This window comes from Pseudorasbora parva, chromosome 21, assembly GCF_024679245.1.
Source record: "Pseudorasbora parva isolate DD20220531a chromosome 21, ASM2467924v1, whole genome shotgun sequence".
Taxonomy (NCBI): domain Eukaryota; kingdom Metazoa; phylum Chordata; class Actinopteri; order Cypriniformes; family Gobionidae; genus Pseudorasbora; species Pseudorasbora parva.
In genome coordinates, this window is record NC_090192.1 from 15,409,763 (window position 1) to 15,436,113 (window position 26,351).

The following is a 26,351-nucleotide window of genomic DNA, read 5'->3' on the forward strand; positions in this document are numbered from 1 at the left end:
CCATGTTCAAATGTCTCAAAATAAAACATTAGTCTTGCAGTGTGGTACCTTGAGTATAAGCAAAATAATTGCTTATACTCAAGGTATACCCCCCCCCCCCCCCGAATAATTAAATGTTCCTTTGGCCAATATTTCTTACATATATTACTCCTAATTTTGTTAGCTTCATAATCCCATTCACAGATGCCTACAATGAAAAAAAGAAAATTAAATTACTTAGTTTTAAAATGTTTATTGTTATTTTATAGTTACAAGGGATATCCATGCAGTATTTGTTTTTTTTACTTTGATGTGATTACAATTACTATTTAAAATAGCTTGTGATGTTTCTTAAATGTATTGAACAGCCCTATATAAACAAGATTTTAATGAACTTGAAACCTATCTACTACATGGCTGAGTAACAATAAACAACATATACCCAGTTACTCCCATTATAGTTCCACTTGACCCCTGGGGAGTTCCAGACATGAAAACATTCAGGTGTAGGCTAAAAACCATACTTCCACCTCATTCCTGACCTCAAATACTCCCAGTGATGCTCATGAAATACATATATTGTTTACCACCAGTAACCAGTAACACATTCACGTTACTGGTGATGTGTTAATAGTTCATTATATACCAATTTCCATTTTCTAACAAAATGATTATGATTGAAGTTGAATTCACTCAAAAGGGTAAATTCCCATTGCGTGTTCTGTGAAGATTTCATGTGGCTTCTAGCGGTTGTAAAACTGCGAGGAAACCCAGGCCAGACCCCACTTCAGGTTAGTGAGCATGAACTTGAGGGCTTTGGTCCACTGTTCCTCCGAGTTAAACTGAGTCTTAATAGAGTAAGAACCTCCACTGCCACCTGTGTCCTCAATCTTTCCTTTGTCCACATCCATTCTAAATACAAAAGACAAACAGAATATTATAAACAGGAAAATCCTGATCTTATATGATATATAAACTGTGTTGGTCATAGTACTGGTACATAAAACTGAACATCTCAAAATCAACAAATACTGGCAGATTAATTGGCCTTGTTTACTACCATCTATGACTCGATTAATAGGCTGATAGTTGGTCATTTTTAGATTACAATATTGCCAATAGGGCTGGGTATTGACACAAGTTTCGCTTTCGATTCATAAGCTTTCGATTCTATTAAATTCAATATTAATTATTTTTGATAAACATTAGGTTGGTACAATACATGGCAAATTTTCTCCAGGAAAACAAATCTCTGAACTAATGCTGTGAACTATGGGAGTCAGTTGATACTACATTAGCATACACTAAATTACACTAAATTAACTGATTTGTAAACAAAAACTTAAATTACACTGAATGGTGTTTTACAATTACATAATTTTACAATTACATAATCATATTTCTACTCCAATTAGTTAAAAAAATATAAACATTTAAATGGTGGCTGTCATAAAAATTGTCAGATTTATTCATACATACATGTATTAAATATTGAAGAACATTAAAAATGACAATGAATAGCCTATACAATGTTGTGCAAAATGCTCCTCTCTAGAGTAAATTTTTCTAGTGGCTAACGAGTTTATGGAAACTTGATATGGTTTTTCTGAGGTAAATGTGACATTACATGACATTGTTTACAAGCCGTTTTACTTGCGTCTTTCTGCAGTTGAAGCACTGATTGAGCTATTATATGTGACATGATACGGATTTTGGTAAATTGTCCTGTATCTGTTAACACACTTTCAGATGCTCATTGATGTTTATTTCGCACTGTATTAAGAAGAGAAGAGAAGATTCGTTCATGTGCGTTCCTTGAGGTGTACTGCGGCAGAGCAATCTTGCACCACAACGCCAAAACGGTATTTATGTTTTTAAATTTCGTTAAAAAATATATATATATAGAATACACGTAATTTCAAATCTGAGACTCTGTTTCATATTTCATATCAGTAGTCTTAAAGCACAAAAATAATTGCGATTTATTGGAATTCGACTTGGAATTCATTAACTGAAAACAGGATGACTAATCGATTTGTGGTATTTAAAAAAAAGTAAGAATCGATTAAAATCGAGAAATCAATATTTTATACCCAGCCCTAATTGCCAACAACTATCCTTACTTGGCTGATTAAAGTTAGCTTTCCCTTGCACTAGCTAGTTATATCTTCCAACAGTCTATTGATCTGTAATGACATGCAATTTTTCTAATAAAAATTAGCCTTCTGGTCATTCTTACCTGTATGGCAGACAGAAGCCTGTGTCACCCTTCTCCACCTCCTCTTTAAACTGCTGGACACAGTCAAGAAAGGCCACCATTGCATGGTCAAATTTATTATCCCAGAAAAACCGCAGACCACCTGAGCAATACAATGGCAACTCCTACAACAAGAAACAGAAGCACAAATTATGATGATGTGACTTATTAATTTCGTCCAAGACATTTTTAAAGGACCGTCTATCTCATAATTAAATCACTTCCACTATGAAATGCAAATAACCTTTTAATGTACATTTGTTTTACTTTGGCTTTTTAGCTTTTACTTTCATGTAAAAAGTTGGAAATGCATAGTAGTTTTGGAAAATTGGTTGATGATCTATGCTCACATTATATAAATGCTCCAGTTACCATTCTAAAAAGAAGGCCCTCTCTTGGTGGCTGCCATGTCGAGACGACCAGCTAAAATTACTCAGAGTAGTGATATAAAACGTACTAATATTTTGGTATCAAGTCGATACTCCAGTGTTCTAAGGTGTCCAATTATTTTCAGTGAAACACACGGCTAAAGTAGTTCCAGGCAGGTCTTGACACTGGTCAAGCAAATAAATATAGTAAACAAAAGTAACTTGCCACAAAATTACATTTTATTATGCCTATACTCTCTTTTTCCTGCTCTCTGTCCCATTTAAATGCACACACAATTATGGAGCGATCGCACAGAAACATGTTATCAGTAAAATAGTTTAATGTTTAATGTAAATGCTACATGAATTTCTCACTAGTGAGGTAATAACTGCCCTGTTCTTGGACCAGATAAACTCTAATTTTTCGCTAATACTAGAGATGCAGCTGCCGAACACTGTTGAGACTTGACTGCACACTCCACTGCACAGACTTGAATAATTCACCTACGCTTAATCTCTCTCTCTCTCTCTCTCTCTCTCTCTCTCTCTCTCTCTCTCTCTCTCTCTCTCTCTCTCTCTCTCTCTCTCTCTCACTGCATTAAATCATGAACTGGCTTTTTAATTTTTTTATACTGTTGCCTGAGGTCAACTAATGATGTTCTTGTGGTTTTTACATTCAAAAACATAATAACTAATAAGTAATAGACTATTTTCTACACTGGTTTTGAGGCTCTCTCCAAAACACTGGGTTTTGTTGGGTGTGCCGCACTGGAGACTTGGAAGTAAACCCCCATGGCCAGGATTGGATAAGATTTGCATATTTAATGAGTTTCAGCTCCCCTGTTCAGTTCAGTTCACATGAGGGAGGGGTTGTTTTGAAAGCGGCAACCGGAATAAACGTCTTATCAAACAAACACAACGATTTATTTCTCATCCACCGGCGATTGATTGGACTATTATATGTCTATTACATAACCCGCACGATCGGTCGATATAAGCGCAAAACACGCGCGCACACATGCGCGCCCTTCAAATGTCAAGTCAAGAGAGAGAGAACTCCGCAGAACAAGAAAAGATTATTATAAAAATTCATCGGCCTGCCGACGGGCTTACGTTTTAGTAGCCTGTCTGGAAAAAACATAGCCCCGGGACGTTGGGCTTCGCGAGCCTTGGCCCATACATGTCGGAGTCCAGCGTGCTAAAGGTATGTTCTGTTAGACACGTACACACTACCAAAATGATCTATAACAATGCAATACTATTTACTCACAAAAAATTTTAAAGCATTACAATGAAAACAGCCATATTTTAAGAATAAAAGAGCCAACAAGATCCATAGCATCTGCAAAGAACTACAATTCATTAAGAAACAACATAAGCTGGCAAACGAGGAGGAAAGGGCACCACTGGAAGAATTACTAGTGATACTGAGGAAAAGGCTCATAACCCAGAGAAGAGCAGAACAACATTGGAAGTTCAGGAGGGGAAGTGCACAGAGAAAAGCAGCATTTATCTGCATCTCCTTCCATTTCACAAAACAGCTGTTGGGTCAGAAAAGAAGTGGAGTCCTGTTATGTACAAAAGAGAGTGATGGATCGACATCTTCATAGAACCTTCAGCAACCCATACAGAGAAGATGAATTTGGAGAATGCGACTAATTACCCCCAACAACCGACAGAGGCCTTCGATTTGCAAGAGCCATCCTTCAAAGTGTTTCAACAAGTCGTCAAGAAAGCCAAAGCTGGCTCAGCACCTGAGTCAGAGTACAGGAGTCATCGCACAACTGCTGAGGGAGGCCAGAGAAACCAAGGGCCAACTAGGTTGTTCTTGTTTTCTCTGGCCCCCCTTAGCCTATGGCTCAATTCCCAACAAAGTTGTTCAGAGCGCTCTGCAGAAGCACCATGTTCCTGAAAGCATCATCATGTTTCTGAAAGCATCAGAAAGCTCATCAAGGACTATTACAATGAGTTCAACCTGAGAGTCTTAACAGGGCCAATCACATAAGACTGGTGCAGATTGGAGGTTGGCATCATCACAGGCTGCAGTCACCCTGTTCAGCCTGGCAATGAATATGTTGGTCAAATCTGCCAGAGTGTCAAGGCCCAAAATCAAGATCCAAAATCCACCAACCACCCATACAAGCCTATATGGATGACTTGACTGTTACAACAGAGTCAGTAACAGATGGTAGGTGGATACTGATAGGGCTGGAGAGGCTGATGAAGTGGGAAAGGATGTCCTTTAAACCTGCAAAGTCAAGATCTGTCGTGCTGAAAAAGAAGAGAGTCCCTGAAAAATTCAGATTCTCAAGCAGTGACAAATAAGATGTATGTGTGGGGAGTGTGAGCAATGGTTTCAGAAAGTTGACAGGAATGCCCTTCCAGGGCGGTTTAAAGATCAGCATGGCAAACTACCAAGAATCCCCTGGCCACTGCTGTTATACAAGTTCCTAATTTCCACAGTTGTTGAACTGGAGAGAGTAGTCAGGCGGTTCCTGTGAAATGACTTGGTCTACCTAGAAATATCTTGCAAACTTAGACTCCCGTTGAAAGCAATTGATTTGTATCGTTAGACTATCTGAGAAATTGTTGCCTTAAAGCATTGTTATGGGTTGAGTCTTACTTCAGACTTGCTTGCTTGACACTGCAAGCTTCATCTTTTTTAACCTTATTTCCACTTTTTTGTGCAATTATTCTGCTTATTGTACACATAAAAAGTACACATAAAATATGCGAAATTTATATCAGTAGTCCCATATTCCTTGTAACCATACAGTCGGTTTACAATGTCTACCATTGTAAAAGATCTACCAATGCCTTTATACAGTGTGTGTGTATATACCTATAGATTTAAGTACTTTTTACATTTGTGCCCCTGCCCCTGAGAAACTGTCTGCAGAGCCAAGTATACATTGGATTTATATTTACAATTTTAAATGTATTTGATGTGCCCATTAAGCACTACAAAATACAAGTATCAGATTGGGATTTGATATCTGATGACTCGGACCAGGGTCATAAGATTTTTTTATCTGAACAACAATATATGTAGTATAATTTATTATTATTATATTAATTTCATAATTAAGAAAGTTAATCATTTCTGAGTGAAAAATAAATACAAAGATTGTGGTAACCAAACTATAAATGTTTAAGTTATTTGGTATTTGACTAGAGACTTGATGGTAGGGACTTGAGAGTTACTTGCTCCCATCGTTTACGAATCTCACTTATTGACAGGCGATTTGATCACATGCTCTCTTGTAAAGAGTTTATTACATGCAGCCATGCGCTAATCTCGTCAGTATAAAAGCATTATTATTATTTTTTCACCAAAAAGCAAAACATTTGTGGGATGTGTGGTCACAAGATCAAATAAGACAACATTTAAAAAGCCTCTAGAGCAGACACAGGCGCCTAAGGTTGACTACGTCACACCACTGGATCTTTAAATTTGACTGGTATTAGAATTGACTGCTGAGATTTTTGTATTCTCTCGGTTACTATCCTATTACCCTTTATGCTACTTAAAGTCCAAGACTGGTTGTATTCACCAGAGAAACCATTTACCAGGTTTGCAAAAACTCTTAGTGCACATACATACATACATATATATATATAAATACATACATAGTGAAGGGGGGGATTCTGAAATCCACTGCCGCTTCAATATACCTGTATATATTCATATCCTAATTAACTTCATAATCAAAACCTTAATTAATATTTATCTTCCTATATTACCTATATTATTATAATGATTCTTTCAAGTTATGATTTTGCTTTGTTTCTTGTTTTCTAAAGTGTGTATTTGGTCTCTCAGGAGTGACTGAGGGTCTGGCCTAGAGATGTGTGATGTGTCACTAAACACTGGCAACAAGGTCATGTGTTTGGATTTTGGAGGTATCACACACCCCTAACATGTCAGGAGTGGAGTAACAGCGTTTGCTCACTTAGCCCGGCTTCCAGATATGAAATATGGATTTGTCTTTCATTTAATTTATTATATTTTATTCCTTTTATATTTCCTTTTACTGAAACACTAAAGAATCAAGATGAATATTGTCTGTACTAGTGTGTGTTCCTCTCACTAAAGGAAAGCACATGTTATCAGTATGTTTTGGTAAGAACTAGTTAAAACTGGAGCTTAATCAGCTCCAACCTTGGAGAGACTTTGTATCTGTGTATGTGCGCAATATTCTATGTTACAGATCAGAATGGTGTTCAATGGGCACCCTAAGAGATGGGTGGACTTGTTGTTCTGGGCAAGCTGGCGCCTGCTCCAGATCTGGAAGGTCACTACGGGCCTGATTCTGGGGTGAAAGCATCAACAAGTGACACGTCAGTGGAAACGTGCATCAGATTAACTGACTTGAGTGGAAATTTACCATGACTGTGCATTGTCTCTGAGCCAATCATAACCATCCACATCGCAGTAAGGACGTGGATAAGACCTTGAAAATGGTATAACTGTTGGGACAATTGTATGTAATATAGGGCGAGGCAACGAGACGGTGAGAGAGGGAGCGCGGCCTACGAACTCCTTGTGAGACTTGAAGCTGGCTTCTGCTTTTGAAACTGCAAACTATTCTAAGTAAATTTTTCTTTTAATTAATTGCAATCCTGACTCTGTCTTCATTTCTTCACTACTGGTCCTGGGTCCAGTACCCCTAACAGTTTTGGTGGAGGATGCAGGCAATCATTCCTTGGTGACACCCCTGGCAAAACAACAAATAAGGTAGTAGAAAGCTTTAATTATTTGGTTAGGGTTGTCTGAATGGAAGAGATTGGAGAAGGAGAGCAGTGTGCTTCGCTTCATTCCACTGGTGAAGAGTGAGGCATAATTATACTAAAGATTAATAGTATAAGAAGTCGCTGAGAGCATCGTGACGTGCTGAAGGCATAGGTAAAAACGGTAGCAGACAGTGCAAAGAAGCAGACTCAATAAAGGGGAGGGCCTGCGGGGCAGAGGTAACGTCCTCTACAGGAGCTGTCTTGGATCAACTGGTAAGGTCCAGGAGACATTGTGAACCTGCTCCATCTCTTCCATCTCAGACAGGGGTACCCCGAACTTAGAGTTTAGAACTTAGAGAATCAGGCAGTCAGGGAATAAAATATTAGTTATTAGTTAAACAAAATAAAAATAGATTCAGGAGTTGTTTGCCAGGGATGCATCTGGAACGATCCCGAGGAAAATAAATATTGTGGCCCAAATTGGCACGGACCAGTATGTGTGACGTTTTCGTACAAGTGTCCTTTGCAGTTTCATCACGCAGAAGCCACAGCTGTGTTGGGTAAAGATCGCCACCTCCATCTCTTGCTGTTTCGGTGAGTATGAACTTTGACTAATATATGGCTGATAAATTGTGAGATGATCAGTAACTTGATCAGTCTTGATAATATATATTGAAAAGAAAGATAGCAAATGCTGTAACTAGCTTTGCTCTGAAGCCCTCACTTAAAAGAAATTTGCAGAACATATTTATAAAAAATAAATAAAACATGGCAGCAAGGTTTTAATTCAGACTGAAAAGTTAAATAGCAACTTGACTAACTACAAACAAAGAGTGCTTATTAATGAATTTGTAAAATGGGTGGGGGTTTTAAACCCTGAAAGAAAAATCCCAGGAGATTACTGAGGGATGGTATATTCTAATTGCCAAATGTAATAAATTGTCTGAAATTACTGGAATTGAGGTGTAGTCTGAAAAAAGGATGTAATAAAACCATTCTCTTATCTGAATCTGGCCCCCACCGTTTCTGGTGCTATGGCCAAACTTGCTACAGTAACAGAGACCTAATCTGAGAAACGTAAAGTTTCTAAATTAATTGTATGGGAAAAAGACAAATATAAAATTAATTAATTGAAAATGTGATCTCTGTCTAAGGATAGAGTTTTAAAAGGAAATGTTTGATGTCTTATTTGAAAACAATTTTAATTTCTAGCCAGATCTTATGCTGAGCTAGTGTGAGTAGCATAAAGTTTATGAAAACACAGTGTACCATCCTGAATAACTCAGAGTCTCTCTCTCATTCAAAACCAGCTCAGTGCTGTTATCTGAGCTGTGTCTTAGGTGATAAGAGATTTATAGTAAAAGCACAGTGCATCAGTTGAAAATCATAGAGACAGTGATTTGTTAAAAAGAGTGAAAGAGTGCCATTAGGAGGGCAATAATAAAGGTATAAGATGTTTTCAAATACAGAATTTTAATGAACTGAAATTTTTAAATAAATTATCCCATGACCAGTAACATCGTTGTCTAATCTTAGCCGCCACCATGCACAGGACCAATGGATCAGGTCAGAGTCAACATGCAGGACATTAAATTGAATGGACAGTTGTTATGGCTAAATTCACTGAGTATAATCTACGCACTAATATGTTGCGGTTTGAAGGATGTAAAATGGTATCAGTGATTAAATAGTGTTATGATTAACCTGTCTCCATGTTTTACCTATAGTAAGCAGACTAAATGGCTCTGGTGACTCTTGAATGCACTTTCCCCAAGGCTCCAGAAAAACATTTGATCCATTTTAAGGATCAAAGATCTCAAGCGATGACCAATGTGAATGAGGGTGATTCGCCGAAGACGGGTAAGATCCTCTTTTGGCCAGCGGGGGACGACCTAAGACATGGGGGTCACCGCCATTGGGCACTTCCAAGAAGGGAGGTGTTTTATGTGAGGTGTGTATGAGAGTTGAACCGATGTCTGTGAGGCCAGCAGCATCAGTAAGGGGGGACGCTGTGGTTGTAGGGGCCGAGAGTCCAGACAGGACACAGCAGGGCCTGCCCTAATAATGGCTCCTCCATACCGCTCACTCAAATACCGCATTGTTTGTGAATGCCAGGGAAGACCCTGAGTGAAAGTTATGATGGTAAAGGTCATTCAAGAGCCAGCTGAGACCATGAGGTAATTGTCAATAACTTTTGTGGAGACCAGAAAAAAAAAAAAAAAAAAAAAAGAAAAGAAAAAAAAAGTATTAATTGAATCATTAAAACTGTGATATTGAACTAATATTTCCACATCATGAGTTTAATCCTGCAGGTCATTAGATATGGCAGAGGAGAATTTGAAGGCATGGTGGTGTCTAAAGATAAGGACAGCTGTTGAAGTTTAAACAGGAGGTCTGGATAACAAAAGGTATTTAACTAAAGTAACTTGAAGAAAAAAATTCATAGCATAACTTATTTTGTGATGATTATATAGCTCTAATTTGAAAGTTAAACATTTACATTTCTAAAACTTTGTAAAGGTTAAAGGTTAATTAATTGAATATAAGAGACTATCCGTGTAAGAGAGAGAGAGACTGCTTGAGAAGGAGGAATGGTGCTCTGTCTGTTATCGTCCTGCTAAAGCTGAAACAAAACAAAAGAAATGATATCAGAACCAAAACAACCCAGCTGACTTCTCTAAAAATGAAGGAATAATGAACAAACATGATTTGAAAATTGGTTAAGAAACCATGTCAGAACTGAGATAATGAGCAATTCAAAATTATATGTTTAATGTGTGTGTTTGTTGATGACTGCACTTTATGTTTTGTATGTTGGTTTGTGAAACTGTTCTGTCCTGATAGTGTGTGTGAGGTCATTAACCTCTGGAATGAGTGTTTATCATTACAGATGGGTTAAGGCAAACGACAACTTTTAAAGAGACTGCTAATTCTGAAGGAATCTGGTGAAAAGTTGATCCAGAACATGGGACGAGCTTTAAGTGGACTGGTATCCAGCTCTGTCCGTTACTGGTAATTATGACTAATTGTGTCATTTATGATGCTGATTTGAAATCATCTCTGGATTAGTTGAAGTGGAATTATAATGTTAAAGATTGCCGTTTCTTAATGGGTTAAACACCCGTGTCCAAATTTAACTGAGGGTTTAAATTGAAATATTCGATTGATTAGAAATGGTAAACATAAATGTTAGAAACTTGACGGCAGAGACAAAAAGTGACAAATTGGCTGAAGTCACTATCTAAATTATCCAGAGATTCCCTCATATTTCTGAAGGCAGAAGGGCGACCAAAAAGATCACTTCTAAAAGAAAAAAAAGTTTGATTTTTATTTTTCATCCCTTAAATGGATGCAGGACATTAGATGTCTAGTAATAATGTTAAAGGAGCATGTGACTAAGTTTTTCTGTGTGCTGGGATTGAGAGATAATGTAAAATTATATTTTGGTTTCTGTAGAGCAGTAGAGATAAGACCGAAACAATAATGATCACATGGTGCATCAGCAGACTGACTATTTTTGATAAAGAATAATGTGACAAGTTAAATCAAGAGAGAAATAGCCCTAAAGATTAATGTTGTGAAACTAAAACTTCTGACAGAATTTATTTTACCTGAAGTCAAATTAAATACATTGAATGATTTTCAAAATACAATTTTACAATACAATACAATACAATACAATTGTAATTTATTATATTTTATTCCTTTTATATTTCCTTTTACTGAAACACTAAAGAATCAAGATGAATATTGCCTGTACTAGTGTGTGTTCCTCTCACTAAAGGAAAGCACATGTTATCAGTATGTTTTGGTAAGAACTAGTTAAAACTGGAGCTTAATCAGCTCCAACCTTGGAGAGACTTTGTATCTGTGTATGTGCGCAATATTCTATGTTACAGATCAGAATGGTGTTCAATGGGCACCCTAAGAGATGGGTGGACTTGTTGTTCTGGGCAAGCTGGCGCCTGCTCCAGATCTGGAAGGTCACTACGGGCCTGATTCTGGGGTGAAAGCATCAACAAGTGACACGTCAGTGGAAACGTGCATCAGATTAACTGACTTGAGTGGAAATTTACCATGACTGTGCATTGTCTCTGAGCCAATCATAACCATCCACATCGCAGTAAGGACGTGGATAAGACGTTGAAAATGGTATAACTGTTGGGACAATTGTATGTAATATAGGGCGAGGCAACGAGACGGTGAGAGAGGGAGCGCGGCCTACGAACTCCTTGTGAGACTTGAAGCTGGCTTCTGCTTTTGAAACTGCAAACTATTCTAAGTAAATTTTTCTTTTAATTAATTGCAATCCTGACTCTGTCTTCATTTCTTCACTACTGGTCCTGGGTCATAAGCTGTTAACCCCTAACAATACATACATACATACACATATATAAATACATACATACATACATACGTCTCCTTGATATTAATTACGTTTAAATTTCGCACTTACCTTAGACTTATCTGTGAGAGATTCCAAATATGAATGGTTTCCATAAGGAACTAGTCGATATCTACAAAGAAAACATAAACCACATGAAAAATCTTTAGAGAATCTCTTTATGTTAATTCATGTAGGTTTCACAATGGTTTGGAAATGATGCTGCTTACACTGGATGCTAGGGCTGTCATTTTTTAGAAAAATCTAATTTGAACGGATATCAAATATCAAGCAATGTATTTGAATATATTGAAACGCACAGAACAACTATCATTCACAGAACTGCAGCACCAACTTAGAATAAACATCTCTAGTTATTCACATAACCTTGGTTCTTTGAGAAGAGGGAATGGCATTGTGTCAGTAGCAGGCGCTATGGGAAAACCTTTATCTCCGAAATATTTCATTAACCCCCTGGACCCGAAGAACGTGCCTGCGTGTTTTGCTGGATTTTTCCACATGACTGTGTAAAACAACTTAAAATATTCCGTCATTTTGGCCTCACAGACATGAACAATATGTCTTTACAAAGCTTAAAAATGGCTTCTTTTATTTATGTACAACCTAAATAAAAACGAAATGTTATAAGTTTTGCTAAATAAAAGAAAAAATAAGATGCACATTTTCCCGTCTGTCTTCCTGTGAAGTCCATTCTGAAATGCATGTGAAAATATACTGTACAAGTTTATTTATTTCACTAATTCCATTCAAAAAGTGAAACTTCTATATTATATTTATTCATTCATGATGATAACTGACAACTAAGGAAAATCCCAAATTCAGTATCAGAAACTGAATTAAGACCTTAAGACCAATACAAATAAATCATTTTTTAGACATCTTGGCCAACTGAAATGTATAAACATAAAAAGCATGAGCATGTACAGCACTCAATACTTAGTTGGGGCTCCTTTTGCCTGAATTACTGCAGCAATGTGGTGTGGCATGGAGTCGATCAGTCTGTGGCACTGCTCAGGTGTTATTAGAGCCCAGATTGCTCTGATAGTGGCCTTCAGCTCTTCTACATTGTTGGGTCTGGCATGTCACATCTTCCTCTTGACAATACCCCATAGATTTTATATAGAGTTAAGGTCAGGTAGAGTTTGTTGGCCAATTAAGATCTGGGATACCATGGTCCTTAAACCAGGTACTGGTTGCTTTGGCACTGTGTGCAGGTGCCAAGTCCTGTTGGAAAATGAAATATGCATCTCCATAAAGTTGGTCAGCAGCAGGAACCATGAAGTGCTCTAAAACTTCCTGGTATACAGCTGCGTTGACCTTGGACCTCAGAAAACACGGTGTACCAACACCAGCAGATGGCATGGCACCCCAAACCATCACTGACTGTGAAAACTTTACATTGGACCTCAAGCAACGTGGACTGTGTGCATCTCCTCTTTTCCTCCAAACTCTGGGGACCTGATTTCCAAAGGAAATGCAAAATTTATTTTCATCAGAGAACATGACTTTGGACCACTCAGCAGCAGTCCAGTCTTTTTTGTCTTTAGCCTAGGCAAAACGCTTCTGACGCTGCCTGTTGTTCAAGAGTGACTTGACACCAGGAATGCGACAGCTGAAACCCATGTCTTGTATATGTCTGTGCGGAGTGGTTCTTGAAGCACTGAATCCACTCTTTGTGAATCTCCCCCACATTTTTGAATGGGTTTTGTTTCACAGTCCTCTCCAGGGTGCGGTTATCCCTATTGCTTGTACACATTTTTCTACCACATCTTTTCCTTCCCTTCACCGCTCTAATAATGTGCTTGGACACAGAGCTCTGTGAACAGCCAGCCTCTTTTGAAATGACCTTTTGAATCATGCCCTCCTTGTGCAAGGTCAATGGTCGTTTTTTTGGACAACTGTCAAGTCAACAGTCTTCCCCATGATTGTGTAGCCTACAGAACTAGACTGATATACCATTTGAATGCCTTTGCAAGTGTTTTGAGTTAATTAGTTGATTAGAGTGTAGCACCAGGTGTATTCAATATTAAACCTTTTTACAATATTCTAATTATCTGAGATATTGAATATGGGATTTTCCTTAGTTGTTATAATCATCAAAATAAAAAATACAAATAAACATTCGAAATATATCAGTCTGTGTGTAATGAATGAATATAATATACAAGTTTCACTTTTTGAATGGAAGTAATTAAATAAATCAACTTTTTGATGATATTCTAATAAATGACAAGCACCTGTACATCACGGCAGTCATATCACAGAACCTAAGAGCTCACATCATGGTGTGTGTGAGAGAGCAACGCGATATTGCATACATCACAGGAAGGACTGAGACAGTGCTAGTGCCAGTGGATAACTGCTGGAGCAATGAAATGACAAGGCAAATGCATGAAATGAATCATTCATTAAGATATCGGACAATGATATAGAATCCTGTTACTGCATATAGTATGGAAATTATCACTCCACTGCACAGATCCTGCAACGTGCTGGCCACTCCACTTCCGTGCACATTGCGAATGCTCTATATGGAAGAGATTCAAGCTGTGCTGTTTTTGCTGGTTATGTAATTAACAGCCGATCCACACAGGCACTAATGAGGAATCTATATAGATTCCTCATTAGTGCCTGTGTGGATCGGCTTAATGAGGCATCTACATAATATCTATATGATCGCACCAGTTTGACCTTACCAGATGGAAGTAATGACAGAGGGGAACACTAGATGAGATTCGTCTAGATAGGAGGTAAAAAAATAACAAATACTGTTTGGTTTCTCACAGAAATCGACATCAATAGCCCCGTTCCCACCACAGGAACTTTACCCAGGAACTTTGGGTGGTACTCGGTGTGTTTAGACCGTAGGAACCAGGGTCTAAATGAAGTTCGGGGTAAATATTTCCCCCTTCAAACGGCCCTGCTCACGAGGTAGTACTTTTTCAAAGCTCAGGAACTTTCGAGGGTGGGACTTGCGTTCAGTAAATATCAGTCTTGCTCTCTGTCTGATAGCGCGCGTTCGTCTCAGCCATCTCACATGCAATGTCCGTAATAGCTGATAATAATATTTTAAATCTAGCTTTACAAGCTTTCTGAATATGCTGCATGCTGCTGAAGCCTGAATCTGCATATTAGTGCTATTTTCTGTCGTTGTTAATTACCTTTTTAGTAAACCTATACATAACCAGCAAAAACAGCACAGCTTGAATCTCTTCCATACTAGTTATTCATTTTTTTACAGTATATTTTTCACCATGTAAACAACCTGACCGATAACTTTTAAGTGTGCATCCTTACATGACGTGACACCGCGCCGCGCTCATGTTTACAAGAGAGGAAAGTAAATTTTTCTGAGGGGTAAACTTTTTATTTGTAAGTTATGAAGATAATGTTGGAATAATGACACAGCGTATATTGCCCCAGGCAGTTTTTAACTGCACCTGACAGAAGAATTTTTTTTTCCCTGAGATGATTATTACACTTTACAACAAATAAATAGCTTATATAATACTGTATTAGTCCTGGTGGCCGTTAAAGGTCCCATTCTTTGCGATTCCATCTTTCAAACTTTAGTTAGTGTATAATGTTGCTGTTAGAGCATAAATAATACCTGTAAAATTATAAAGCTCAAAGTTCAATGCCAAGTGAGATATTTTATTTAACAGAAGTTCCCTTTTAAAGCCTACAGCGAACGGCCGGTTTGGACTACACCCCTGCACTTCCTGCTTTAATGACGCAACTAAAACTGTTTGTTGACGAACCCTCCGCCTCACAAGAACACGCAAATTCGGGGGCGTTGTCCTTTTGCTCTCGCAGGTCGAGAATAGGAAGCATTGTTTTTGTCGCCATGCCATTAAAACACTGTTATTTTCATCCCGGAGTCAAATCACCTTTGTTTGGCCTTCCCACGGACTATGTACGAGATCAATGGCTACAGTTTATGGTTAACTCGATTCCGGAAAATTATAATCACAATTTAAAACTATGTGCAGCACATTTTGCTGAGGACTGCTTCCTCAATCTCAATCAGTTTAATGCCGGATTCGCAGAAAGATTATTCTTAAAAGATAACGCAGTTCCCTCTTTGTCTGGAGAAGGCGTTGGTTATGGACCACAACCGGTAAGTGTATTTTATTATTTAAGTTGGCCCGTTTAACAGTTTTTGTAACTCATGACACAAAGTGCAACGCTGTTTAGCTTTGTTAACTAACGTTTGATGGTAATTTAAACTAATCCGAAAAACTTAGCATATAAAAGTGTAGTAATTCATTCAGACACCATCGATTGTTGGTGTTTGTAATGATCAGTTTAAACTACTGAATAGACAGCTTACCATTCTGAAACATCCAGCAAAAGTCTTTCCTGAGCAGGTTTTAATCAATTCTCTTCGATATTCTCTGGGTCTGATTCCGACTCAAATTGATAAGGCAATATAGACATTTTTGCAATTACATTGAGCGCGCGTATCTACCCGTTATGGTAAGAGGCGGGATCTTTCCGTGAAACGTGCGCTAAGCTGCTGTCCAATCACAGCGCGGGAAGCGCTGGCCTAATCAGAACTCGTTACGTATTTTTGAAGGAGGGACTTCATAGAACAAGGAAATCATCAGGCCGTTTTTAGGACAGAGGAAACAGCGGTATACAGATATGTAAATTGTGTGAAAAATACTGTGTTTTTTTACACGCGAAACATGAACTCATGTTATATTGCACACTGTAAACATAATCAAAGCTTCGAAAACATGCGAAGAATGGGACCTTTAAGAGTTGCTATGGCTACAGTTAACACATTCCAGCTGCTGGAGAAAACAGCATTGAAATTTTTGATGCGGCAGACAAACTGCATGTGACAAAATGATTGCGATTGAAAGTCATTACATGTAAACACCAGATCGGTTTAGATAACGTCTCATGTAAACAGTCCACTAAATCTTTCAATCGGTACACACACAAAAATGATTACTGTCTGTCACTGACTTGGAGGAGCAGTCACGCACAGTCCTACATCACTGGACTAATTTGCCTAATCTTCACGGAACTTTAGATCGCGCTGGAAATGCAGACAGCTGCAGGTCTGGGGGGGAGAAAAGTTCCTGTAAAAAAGTTCCTGGTACAAATTGTTCCAGGTAATTTTGGTGGAAATGGGGCTAATGTGTCGTCACAAGCAGCAGGGTTTTTGTGCATGTTGTCTAAGCATGTTTTTTTTTTTACTCTCATAGAGTTGTTACCCATTCACATGCATTATGACGGTTGGCATTATTAAAAAAAAAAATCTTCATTTGTGTTCTACTGAAGAAAAAAAGACACCTACATCTTGGATACACTGGGCAGATAAACATCACATTTTCATTTTTGGGTGAACTATCCCTTTAATTCAAACCCATCGTTGCCACTTTGTCTATTTTTTAAGTGAACTTTTACCTGTATGGAGATTAGAATCAATATTTTGGACTGCTGCCTTGAGCTTGAGAACATGATAACAGAATGATGTGACCAGTGTGCGATAAGCCTGTCTGTGAGATATCCAAGGCACGGCGCTTCCCAACTGGTGTGCGACCATTAACGCTCCACCAGAGCCCTGGGACATAATTAAGAGGCCACTTTTTCCAACCCGTTCTCATAAAAGCTGCATGCCAAAGAGTGTGGGGAAAAAGCACCCTAGTGTCCACATGCAAGTCCATATGTGCTTCCTCAAGAAATAACAGTGGCTGTAGCATTTCTTTAGTTTTCTTTTCATTAAAAAAGTGGCCAAATATTAAAGATTTAGGGGACATTTTAAGTAAATGTTGTTTGGCCAATAGTAAAGGATTTGATCATGCTGTAAAGTGTATCAACAACAATCACCAGGCCGTAGTTTATTTGAACCAATTATTGCCTAATCGTTTTGGTCAACCATAGGTCTGGTTTTAAAAATAAAAAATATATTATTTGATTACATGATTAATCAATCATCAAAATAATTGACTGATTACTCAATTACCAAATAATTGATAGTGACAGCCCTAGATTAGTTAAAATATTACAAAATGCACCTTTTTTGTGCATTTTTGTGACTTTCAGTCAAGACTTTTTACAGTGATATAGTTCGTCATTTAAGATTAAAAAAAAAATAAAATAAATAAAAAATAAAAAGTGTCATAATTGTCTCATTCTTGTCTTGAGCAAAGTGCATCCTTATAACCTAACTAGCAGCATTCTAAAATATGCTAGCAATACCTATTAACATTAGGGCTGTCCCCAACTAAGGGTTCACACATTCAAATCAGAATTGTCGAATCATTCTATGGTCGACCGATAGTTGAATCATCTATGAGTGTGTGTGAATGGGTTGGGAGGGACACGACGCTATAGTCAGCAGGAGGGTAAAACTAATTTTATTTCACACAGCAACAACTTTTAATAAAGCGACCAAAACTGCTTGCCAACTGACAGATGAACTGACAATGGCTTTCTTATTTAGGTTTAAATAAAAGGTAATGTGATGGATAAACATTCGTAAACCGTTTTCTTGTAACATGTTAAAGCCGCGATTAAAATACAGAACATCACACAAATATATAAAATAACATTTTGATAAATAAACCAATACCTGCCTAGAGAGGAAAAGAACACATTTGAGTGAGTTTATATGCACGTCCTTAAGCCGATTGTGCCTAAAGGGGGTCGCACACTGGAAGCAAAGCTAAGCGCCGCGCCTCAGGTATCTCACACCGCCACCTGACGCACACATTATATACGCGCAAGCTCAATTTTAAATCGACTTCTGGCAGAAGAGCTGCACGATGGGTGTATCTTGTAGCACAGGGTGAAATCAGTATGTTGTACTGTATGTGCACTGACTATTTGAGGGAAATATAATATAAATGTAACATAAAACCTTGAAATGGCGCTCTGTGGCGCAGCAGGATTTTAACAACTTCCTGAGTCACCGCGGAAGGGCACCGAATGCCGCCACCGGTGTGTGTACACTCACTGAATGTGTTCGAATTTTAAAGGCATGGTTAAACATGTGTTAAACAAAACAATTATATTTTTTTTAATAATGCACTCAAGAATACTTTGCCCATCAACCGTATAAATGCTCAACACTGTTGTATTCTGCGTCAAAGGGAAGCGCTCAGATGTAAATGAGAAGCACACGAACAAGTGAAGGAGACGCGCTGAATGAACGCACGGCTGCACGCTCAATGACAGCAGAGGGCGCTGATGAACTGCAGAATGCAGCAATTACCCCGGAAATCCCGCTAACAAAAGCAACCGCCCTAGTGAAGTTTTTAAAACAGCCATTTGTTTTTCTCTCATATTGTTCATCACAGCACCAAATACTTAAAGACTTAATAGGCTATTTATTTTCAAAACATTTTTATGTTTTAATCTGGACTACAATATGCCCTAATAATTGAAATGTTCTGATTATTTGTTATTGTTCAGTAAAACTTTGAGACATACGACTTCATTAGTTAACATGTTAATTCATTATTACCAAACTGACAATGAAAAATACTTATAAATAATTAATTATTCTAAGTAATGTTAATTTCTTAGTTTCTGTTTGACAACATTAAAATCAAAATAACTTTTTTAATTGACCTAAGATATAACTAGCAATGATCAGTATTTCTTAACTAACATTACCAAAAACATTATACTTTCTGTAACAAATATAGCTATTGCTCAATCTTAGTTAATGCATTAAATAATGAGAACTTATTGTAATTTGTCACCTGTTGTTCTTTATAGCCTAATTCTTTTGCACTTTTATAATTTTTTTATTTTTTTTACTGTTACAGCTCTGGAAAAAATTAAGTGACCACTTAACATTGATTTCTCAATGTTAAGTGGTCTCTTAATTTTTTTCAGAGCTGTATATATTTTTGCCGCATGGTAGGCTATTATTGTATTTAAACATTCGGACGCAAAGCTCAGCGCCGCCTCACTGAATCCCAAACTCCAATCCACCGTCAATTGCATTGTCAACTCAATCATGCTATCAAGTTCAGATTTAAAAATCTTGGACGGATCCACCCAAGCACTTGAACAGAAAACTCCCAGACCCAAAGTGGTGATCAAGCCCCAGCTGTTTTCATCTGAATTTTCCCTGTATGAAATTGTGTCCTTTATTTTCATTATGATATAGTTAAGCAATATCACACGAGTACACTTTTTCCCAAATATCAGCAGGATTGCAAATGTAATATTCATTTTTAATACAACAGTTCAATAAACTAAGTAGATATTAATTCAAATTTCACTCTATTATTACCAATGAAAATAGTCCCAAGCAATTTATCAGGACATGCTTTAAAAACTAAATATTAAGGTTAAGGTATGGGTTCAGGGTAAGGTTAGAGGCTCCAGACTGCGACTAAAACGGTCCCCAAAAATATTAATTTGCGAGTTATATTTTTGCTGAGATCGTCATTGATTGAGTAGCATTTTTTGATGAGTAGCCTATCATATATTGTGTTGTGTTGATGTAATAAAATGAGACAACGTGCAGCAAAGTATACAGGGAAAAAAAACTCACTGAATCCTAGCGCCAAAATATGCGCCAGAAATGGGTGTCATATTGGAAAATATCAGGCTTTTTCAAAGCCCTCATCTCTATCGAGCAACAACACTGACGACTGTGCCAGCATGAGAGAGAGATCGAAAGAGACGGAGACGTGTCAATGAATGAACATCCAAGTACTGTAAAAGTGCAGGAAGGCAGTATTTCGTGCACACAATGTGAATAAACTACAATAGATAAACATGTCAGCTGTGTGGATGCCAACTAATCTGTAACAATTCTTGTTTTTAATTGCTATTGATATTTTTTTTCCAATATATTTTACTCTTTGCCGTTTTCTGTTACTGCCTGTCAGGGCTCGCAAAATCGCTAGCCAGATGTCCCAGGCTATGGCTTCTTACCTAAGGGCTATTTTAAATAGGCTAGTTAATAAAATTCCTTAATTTGTAATAAAAGTCTCTTAATTTGTTATCTGAAAGAAAAATAAGACCATGGATGGTTTTGATCATGTTGATTTGACTGCAGTGAAGTTTAGCTGATGTGAGTGTGTGTGTTAAAATGTTATAAAGGTGCCCTAGAATGAGTTGAAACAATATGTTAAATTGTTCTCTGATATCTACATATAAGGTTATGTGGCGTATTTAAGGGAAAAAATTGTCCAGATACAGTTTTATAGGTCCATTTACAACCCTAGAAATTGTCCCTAGGATGTAATGCTCTGTTTCTGCCTTATTTGGAAGAGTCATGAACAGGTGCGGAGTGGGACCCATTTTCAGCCCGCAAGCCCAACTTTTTACTATCCATTTTATCCTTCCGCGATTACCTTATTCTCTCCACAGCATTAAATCACAATTTTGTTTTGTTTCTCCATGGCAACGAGCTAGGTACACCAACGCGCTAGAGTTTAAAGAGAGAGAGAGAGAGAGAGAGAGAGAGAGAGAGAGAGAGAGAGAGAGAGAGAGAGAGAGAGAGAGAGAGAGAGAGAGAGAGAGAGAGAGAGAGAGAGAGAGAGAGAGAGAGAGAGAGAGAGCGCTCTGACAACAGAAAGCGGCATTTTTTTAATGCACGGTCTGATGATCATGTGCTGCTTTAAATTCAAATCTAGTGTAATTAGCGGTGTTGTTATATCAGTCACACAGTAACTAAACACATATAGACATACAGAGAAAATTAAGAGAAAAGAAAATGAAGCAGCCGAGTCTGCCGGCCCAATTTATGAGCGGACAGAGCGGCCCACCGGGAATTCTCCCTATTCTCCCGATGGCCACTCCGCCCCTGGTCATGAATATTAATGTTGACCTCTGTTGACATATGTTGACTCAACCATGACTGTTGACATATGAAAAATCCTAACATCACCTGCGCAGCCTGAAACATGACGCGTTTCCATGAGAGCCGTTTTTGCTATCCTCAATTGTCTTGTTTACCTGCAGTCTCGATGATTTGGCTCCGTCAGTTCCGCCTGACAATGAACATGTTTAGACATATGCAAATGTTGGGGGTGTGCATGTAAATGATCCCCAACACTTGCGTCACGGTTTGCGTTATGTTGAGAAGCACTTATTTTTCCGTGGAGATTTTGATTCACGAGATTTACATATGAAGGAGAAGGCAATGGTGTTTGAGACTCACAGTATGTAATTTCCATGTACTGAACTCTTATTTCACTTTGGCAATTAATTAAATTTTTCATTCTAGGGCACCTTTAAGAGGTACATAGATTTAAGTTGGTGTTTCAGTTTGTGGTGGATAATTGTAATCACTGATGAAGAATATTGATTATTTAGAGTGTGTTTGTATTCATACATGAGCTAATATGCGTCTATGCCATGCTGCGCAGGACACTTCTGTACTATGTTTAACACTCTTACCATGTGTAAAAAACAACTGAGAGGGATTGTTGTGACAATGGGTGTATGAGAGATTGTGACTTTGTTATGTCTTCAGTTCACACTCGATGCAGGTACTGATGACTGTATTGACTGTGGCTCTTTCTTGCAGGAAATAAATCTTTATAAAGATATTTGGCTAAATGCTTGTCTCTTACTAGAAGCGACGGAGATGATTTTTTCAAGTTCTACACAGGCAAAAAAGTCAAGAAAGACAAAAAACAGTATATATATACTTAAAATGTTGTCTTCATGAGAAAGAACAAACAATTCACTGGCACTTGAAAACGTAATTTGGCACCTAACTTTCCTTTATAGGAGCCAATGGATTGATTGATCATTTTGTCTGGAGCCATGGTTTAGTACAGTCCCTGACAAAAGTCTTGTCGCTTGTGTACAAATTGACCTAAAGTGCCGCTGAAATATATTTCTAATCAATATTTTTTTACAAGAAATGGCTCATTTTAATCCCACCAGCTTTTGTGATAATGTTTCAGTGAAAAACTAAACTTTCAAAAAGTATTCTAATATTCACAGCTTGATAAAGCCCATTGAGTCAATTTTTGCAAAGACATAAGTGTTGTCACCTTGTCATATGAGCTTCACCTGTGACTAATAATGGATCAATTAGGTCTCAAGTGTGTATAAAAAGAACCCCAGTACGCTAGACCTTCACATCAACTGCAACTAGACCTCTGCAAACATGCCTAAGATTCACCCTGAGACTAAAGTTTTGATTATCATGAGGCTGAAGACCAGATCCGCTGCTGATGTGGCAGACACCTTCAATGTGTCTCAGCGTCAAGTACAGAGGATTAAAAAAAGATTTGAAGAGACTGGAGACGTTTTTGACAAGCCCAGGTCAAGCAGACCCCACAAGACAACTGCTCGAGAGGACCGTTTGTTGGCTTGAAAATCCAAGGCCAGCCCATTTTCCACTGCAGCAGAGCTCCACGAGACCTGGTCACCTGAAGTGCCTGTGTCAACCAGAACAGTTTGTCGGATTCTGTCTCGAAATGGCCTCCATGGTCGAATTAGTGCCCGGAAGCCAGCACTAAACAAAAGACAACTGAAAAACTGTGTGGCATTTGCCAAGGCCCACAGCCTGCTAAAAGGATGGATGCTGGAAAAGTGGCAGAAGGTGGATTTTTCAGATAATTCTTCTGTTGAATTACACAACAGTCGCCGCAAATATTGCAGGAGACCTACTGGAGCCAGAATGGATCCGAGATTCACCCAGAAAACAGTGAAGTTTGGTGGCGGAAAAATCATGGTCTGGGGTTACATCCAGTATGGGGGTGTGCGAGAGATCTGCCGGGTGGAAGGCAACATCAATAGTCTAAAATACCAAGAAATCTTAGCTACCTCTTATATTCCCAACCATAAAAGAGGCCAAATTCTGCAGCAGGACGGTGCTCCATCGCATACTTCCATCTCCACATCAAAGTTACTCAAGGCGAAAAAGATCAAGATGCTCCAGGATTGGCCAGCCCAGTCACCAGACATGAACATCATTGAGCATATGTGGGGTTGGATGAAAGAGGACGCATGGAAGACGAAACCAAAGAATATTGATGAACTCTGGGAGGCATGCAAGACTGCTTTCTTAGCTATTCCTGATGACTTCATCAATAAATTGTATGAATCCTTGCCAAACCGCATGGATGCAGTCCTTCAAGCTCATGGAAGTCATACAAGATATTAAATTTGAATCTCACAGCACCACAACTTAATTTGCTGACATATTTTTGTATTTGCAGTAAATTTGTTCAATTTCTGTATAGGCGACAAAACTTTTGTCTTGCTAAAATTTGACCTTTCTGTCTTGATTAAATGATAAATATTTTTTCTGTGAAAATTATTTATTTCAGTACATTAAACATAATTTGGGAGGGTTTTAGCTTTTCATATGAGCTATTTCTAACACCAATTAATTAATTAAAAGTCAGGTTAATATCAGGTATTTCTAGAAAATAGATAAGCGACAATAATTTTGTCAGGGACTGTATTTATTTCAGGTTTTTTTTGCAGGCAATCAGCAACTTGACTGACTTACACCAATACAATCTTTAGACAGCTGGTTTACACTTTACTGGTTTGGGGGAAAAAATCATGCCACGCTAAAACGTGCCAACAACACTTAGATGCCACCAACATGTTAGGTTACACTAACAACATGCTAGGAAGTTGGAACATACCAGCAACAACTATCAAGCAAGAGAAGGGTCTGTTTACACTGATGTTTACCTGTTTACTGCTTAGACTAATTAGCTTTCATGAAAAGAAAAACAAAAACAGGTGCAAATGCCCTCTAATTGTATCTGAAGAGGTTTCATGGGATCTGAATGGGTTTCTTAAAAGTCTGCTGAGGTCTAATGCAGTTTGATGTGGTCTAATGTAGGCAAAAAAAGTTTGTTTTGACGTAAAAACCACTAATGTATTTTAAACTTTCCGAAAAGGCATCAAAATTTGTCCACATGCTTTATCTATCTAGTAATTTTTTTAATATATCCAAGTACCTCTGAAAGCATAGTCCCATCTTGTTTGCAAGTGCATGAAGCAGAAGTACAGTTTGACCCCAGGCTGCATTAATCTCATTCCATTCCACTGGTACACTGGGTAATCTGCCCAGGCGGAAGTTATTTATTGTTCCAAACTGCCCACTGTGCCTGAAAAAGGTGTAGAAAAAAGAAATCATAAAATGTTTATATGCACAAATATATCCAATTCAGTTTTGCATATAAATGCTTTTATTGTATTCAATGTGCACACAATGGCCCTCATTTATCAATCTTGCGTAGAAACTGACGTATATGTTGGCGTAAGATTATGCTTACACTCCTATCACCGCCTGATTTATGAAGCTGTGCGTACCTCTGCAATCCAGGTGTACGCAATACTTGCCCTTGATAAATGCGTCGGCTGAAAACGACCGTCATTAGAATAACACGCCCCTATATATTCAAGTCTCCGCCTCCCCCACGCCCTCATTTTACGCCATGGACAAACAGAAGACGGCAAAGAAGCGAAACTTTGACGTGGAGATCGGGCGCGCTCAATCATCTCACTAGTCCACTAGTCAGGGCACTGATTAGGGCATAAGTCAATGGGCAGACTCCCTGATCAGTGCTCTGACTACTGAACTAGTGAGATAATTGAGACGCGCCCATCGAGATCACCAGGGAAGTGGGAAAAAAACGAAATTGTTTTATTTGGGAGTTTAAAGAGTGTCGTTTTTATTGATTTTATTATTATTTAAAAGAAGAAGGTCATTTTTATTATTTTGTCAATCTGAATTATTTTAGTCCCAGTCCGTGCGCAGCTGCCGGGCCAGACGGGCCTGAAACGTCAGATAAAGCGCACAGGCTCGCGACTGGAGGAATACATATGCCTAAAAATCAAACGCTTTGGTAAAGTCACAAAAATTAAACATTGACGTTCATGTTGAACAAAAATAAACACTAAATGTTGTTGTTGTGGTTTTTAACAGTGGATCATATAGCATATCTTGTCAGTGCGTTTTGTGGTGTTAGGAATTGTTTTTCTGCGCATTTTCCCACTAACTCAAACGTGCGTACACCACCTCCTGAGCTGGCGTAGGATTGGAGCGTGCCGTATGCCAACGTCCATATTGATAAATCTCAAAGTCACCGTGGGTTTGGGTGTACGCAAGGTGTACGCTGGAAATTTGGTGTACGCACTTTTGATAAATGAGGGCCAATGTGTTTTGATGGTGAAATGTTTCTAAAATATTATTTAAAAGAGGTTTTTATAAAGAGATATGCAACCAGATATGAAAGGTGGAATTGAAAACGTTGGTTTTCTTGAGTCTGTCTAGTTGAATCTGACAGTAACGCATCTGATTGTCCACACTCTTAAGATCATCGTCCAACTCCAGCTGCTGTCTCTTAAATTCGCAGTACTCCTTCTGGTACCTGAGACAGAAACAAAGATGACAAAAAATATTTACCTGGAAACTGACAAAAAGTCATATTATGAAGAATCTTTTTTCTTCTTCTCAAAATAACATCAATGCAAATACAAAAATGCTGTAACACCTTCAACTATATTGTATATGACATGTTTTAGAGGAAAAATGGCTTAATTCACCTAAGGCCACTCAGTTTTTTAGCACTGATTTCAATCTGATCTTGACAGTTTGAGCAGTACATTTTAGTACGGACTGCATTTTACAATACAAGCTTTG

General features: G+C 38.1%; 1 protein-coding gene across 2 annotated transcripts in view; it reads right to left on the reverse strand.

Annotated features, from left to right (window-relative positions):
* Positions 1–216: 216 nt before the first annotated feature.
* Positions 217–26,351, reverse strand: part of becn1 (beclin 1, autophagy related) — a 66,045-nt gene continuing 39,910 nt past the window's right edge. For both annotated transcript variants that reach the window (XM_067429878.1, XM_067429877.1), the window contains exons 8-12: positions 25,933–26,079; positions 24,664–24,813; positions 11,795–11,855; positions 2,219–2,361; positions 217–891 (exon numbers count right to left, since the gene is read on the reverse strand). In XM_067429878.1, coding sequence (XP_067285979.1) covers positions 723–891; positions 2,219–2,361; positions 11,795–11,855; positions 24,664–24,813; positions 25,933–26,079 — 670 coding nt within the window. In that variant the 3' untranslated portion in view covers positions 217–722. The remainder of the gene's footprint in view (positions 892–2,218; positions 2,362–11,794; positions 11,856–24,663; positions 24,814–25,932; positions 26,080–26,351) is intronic.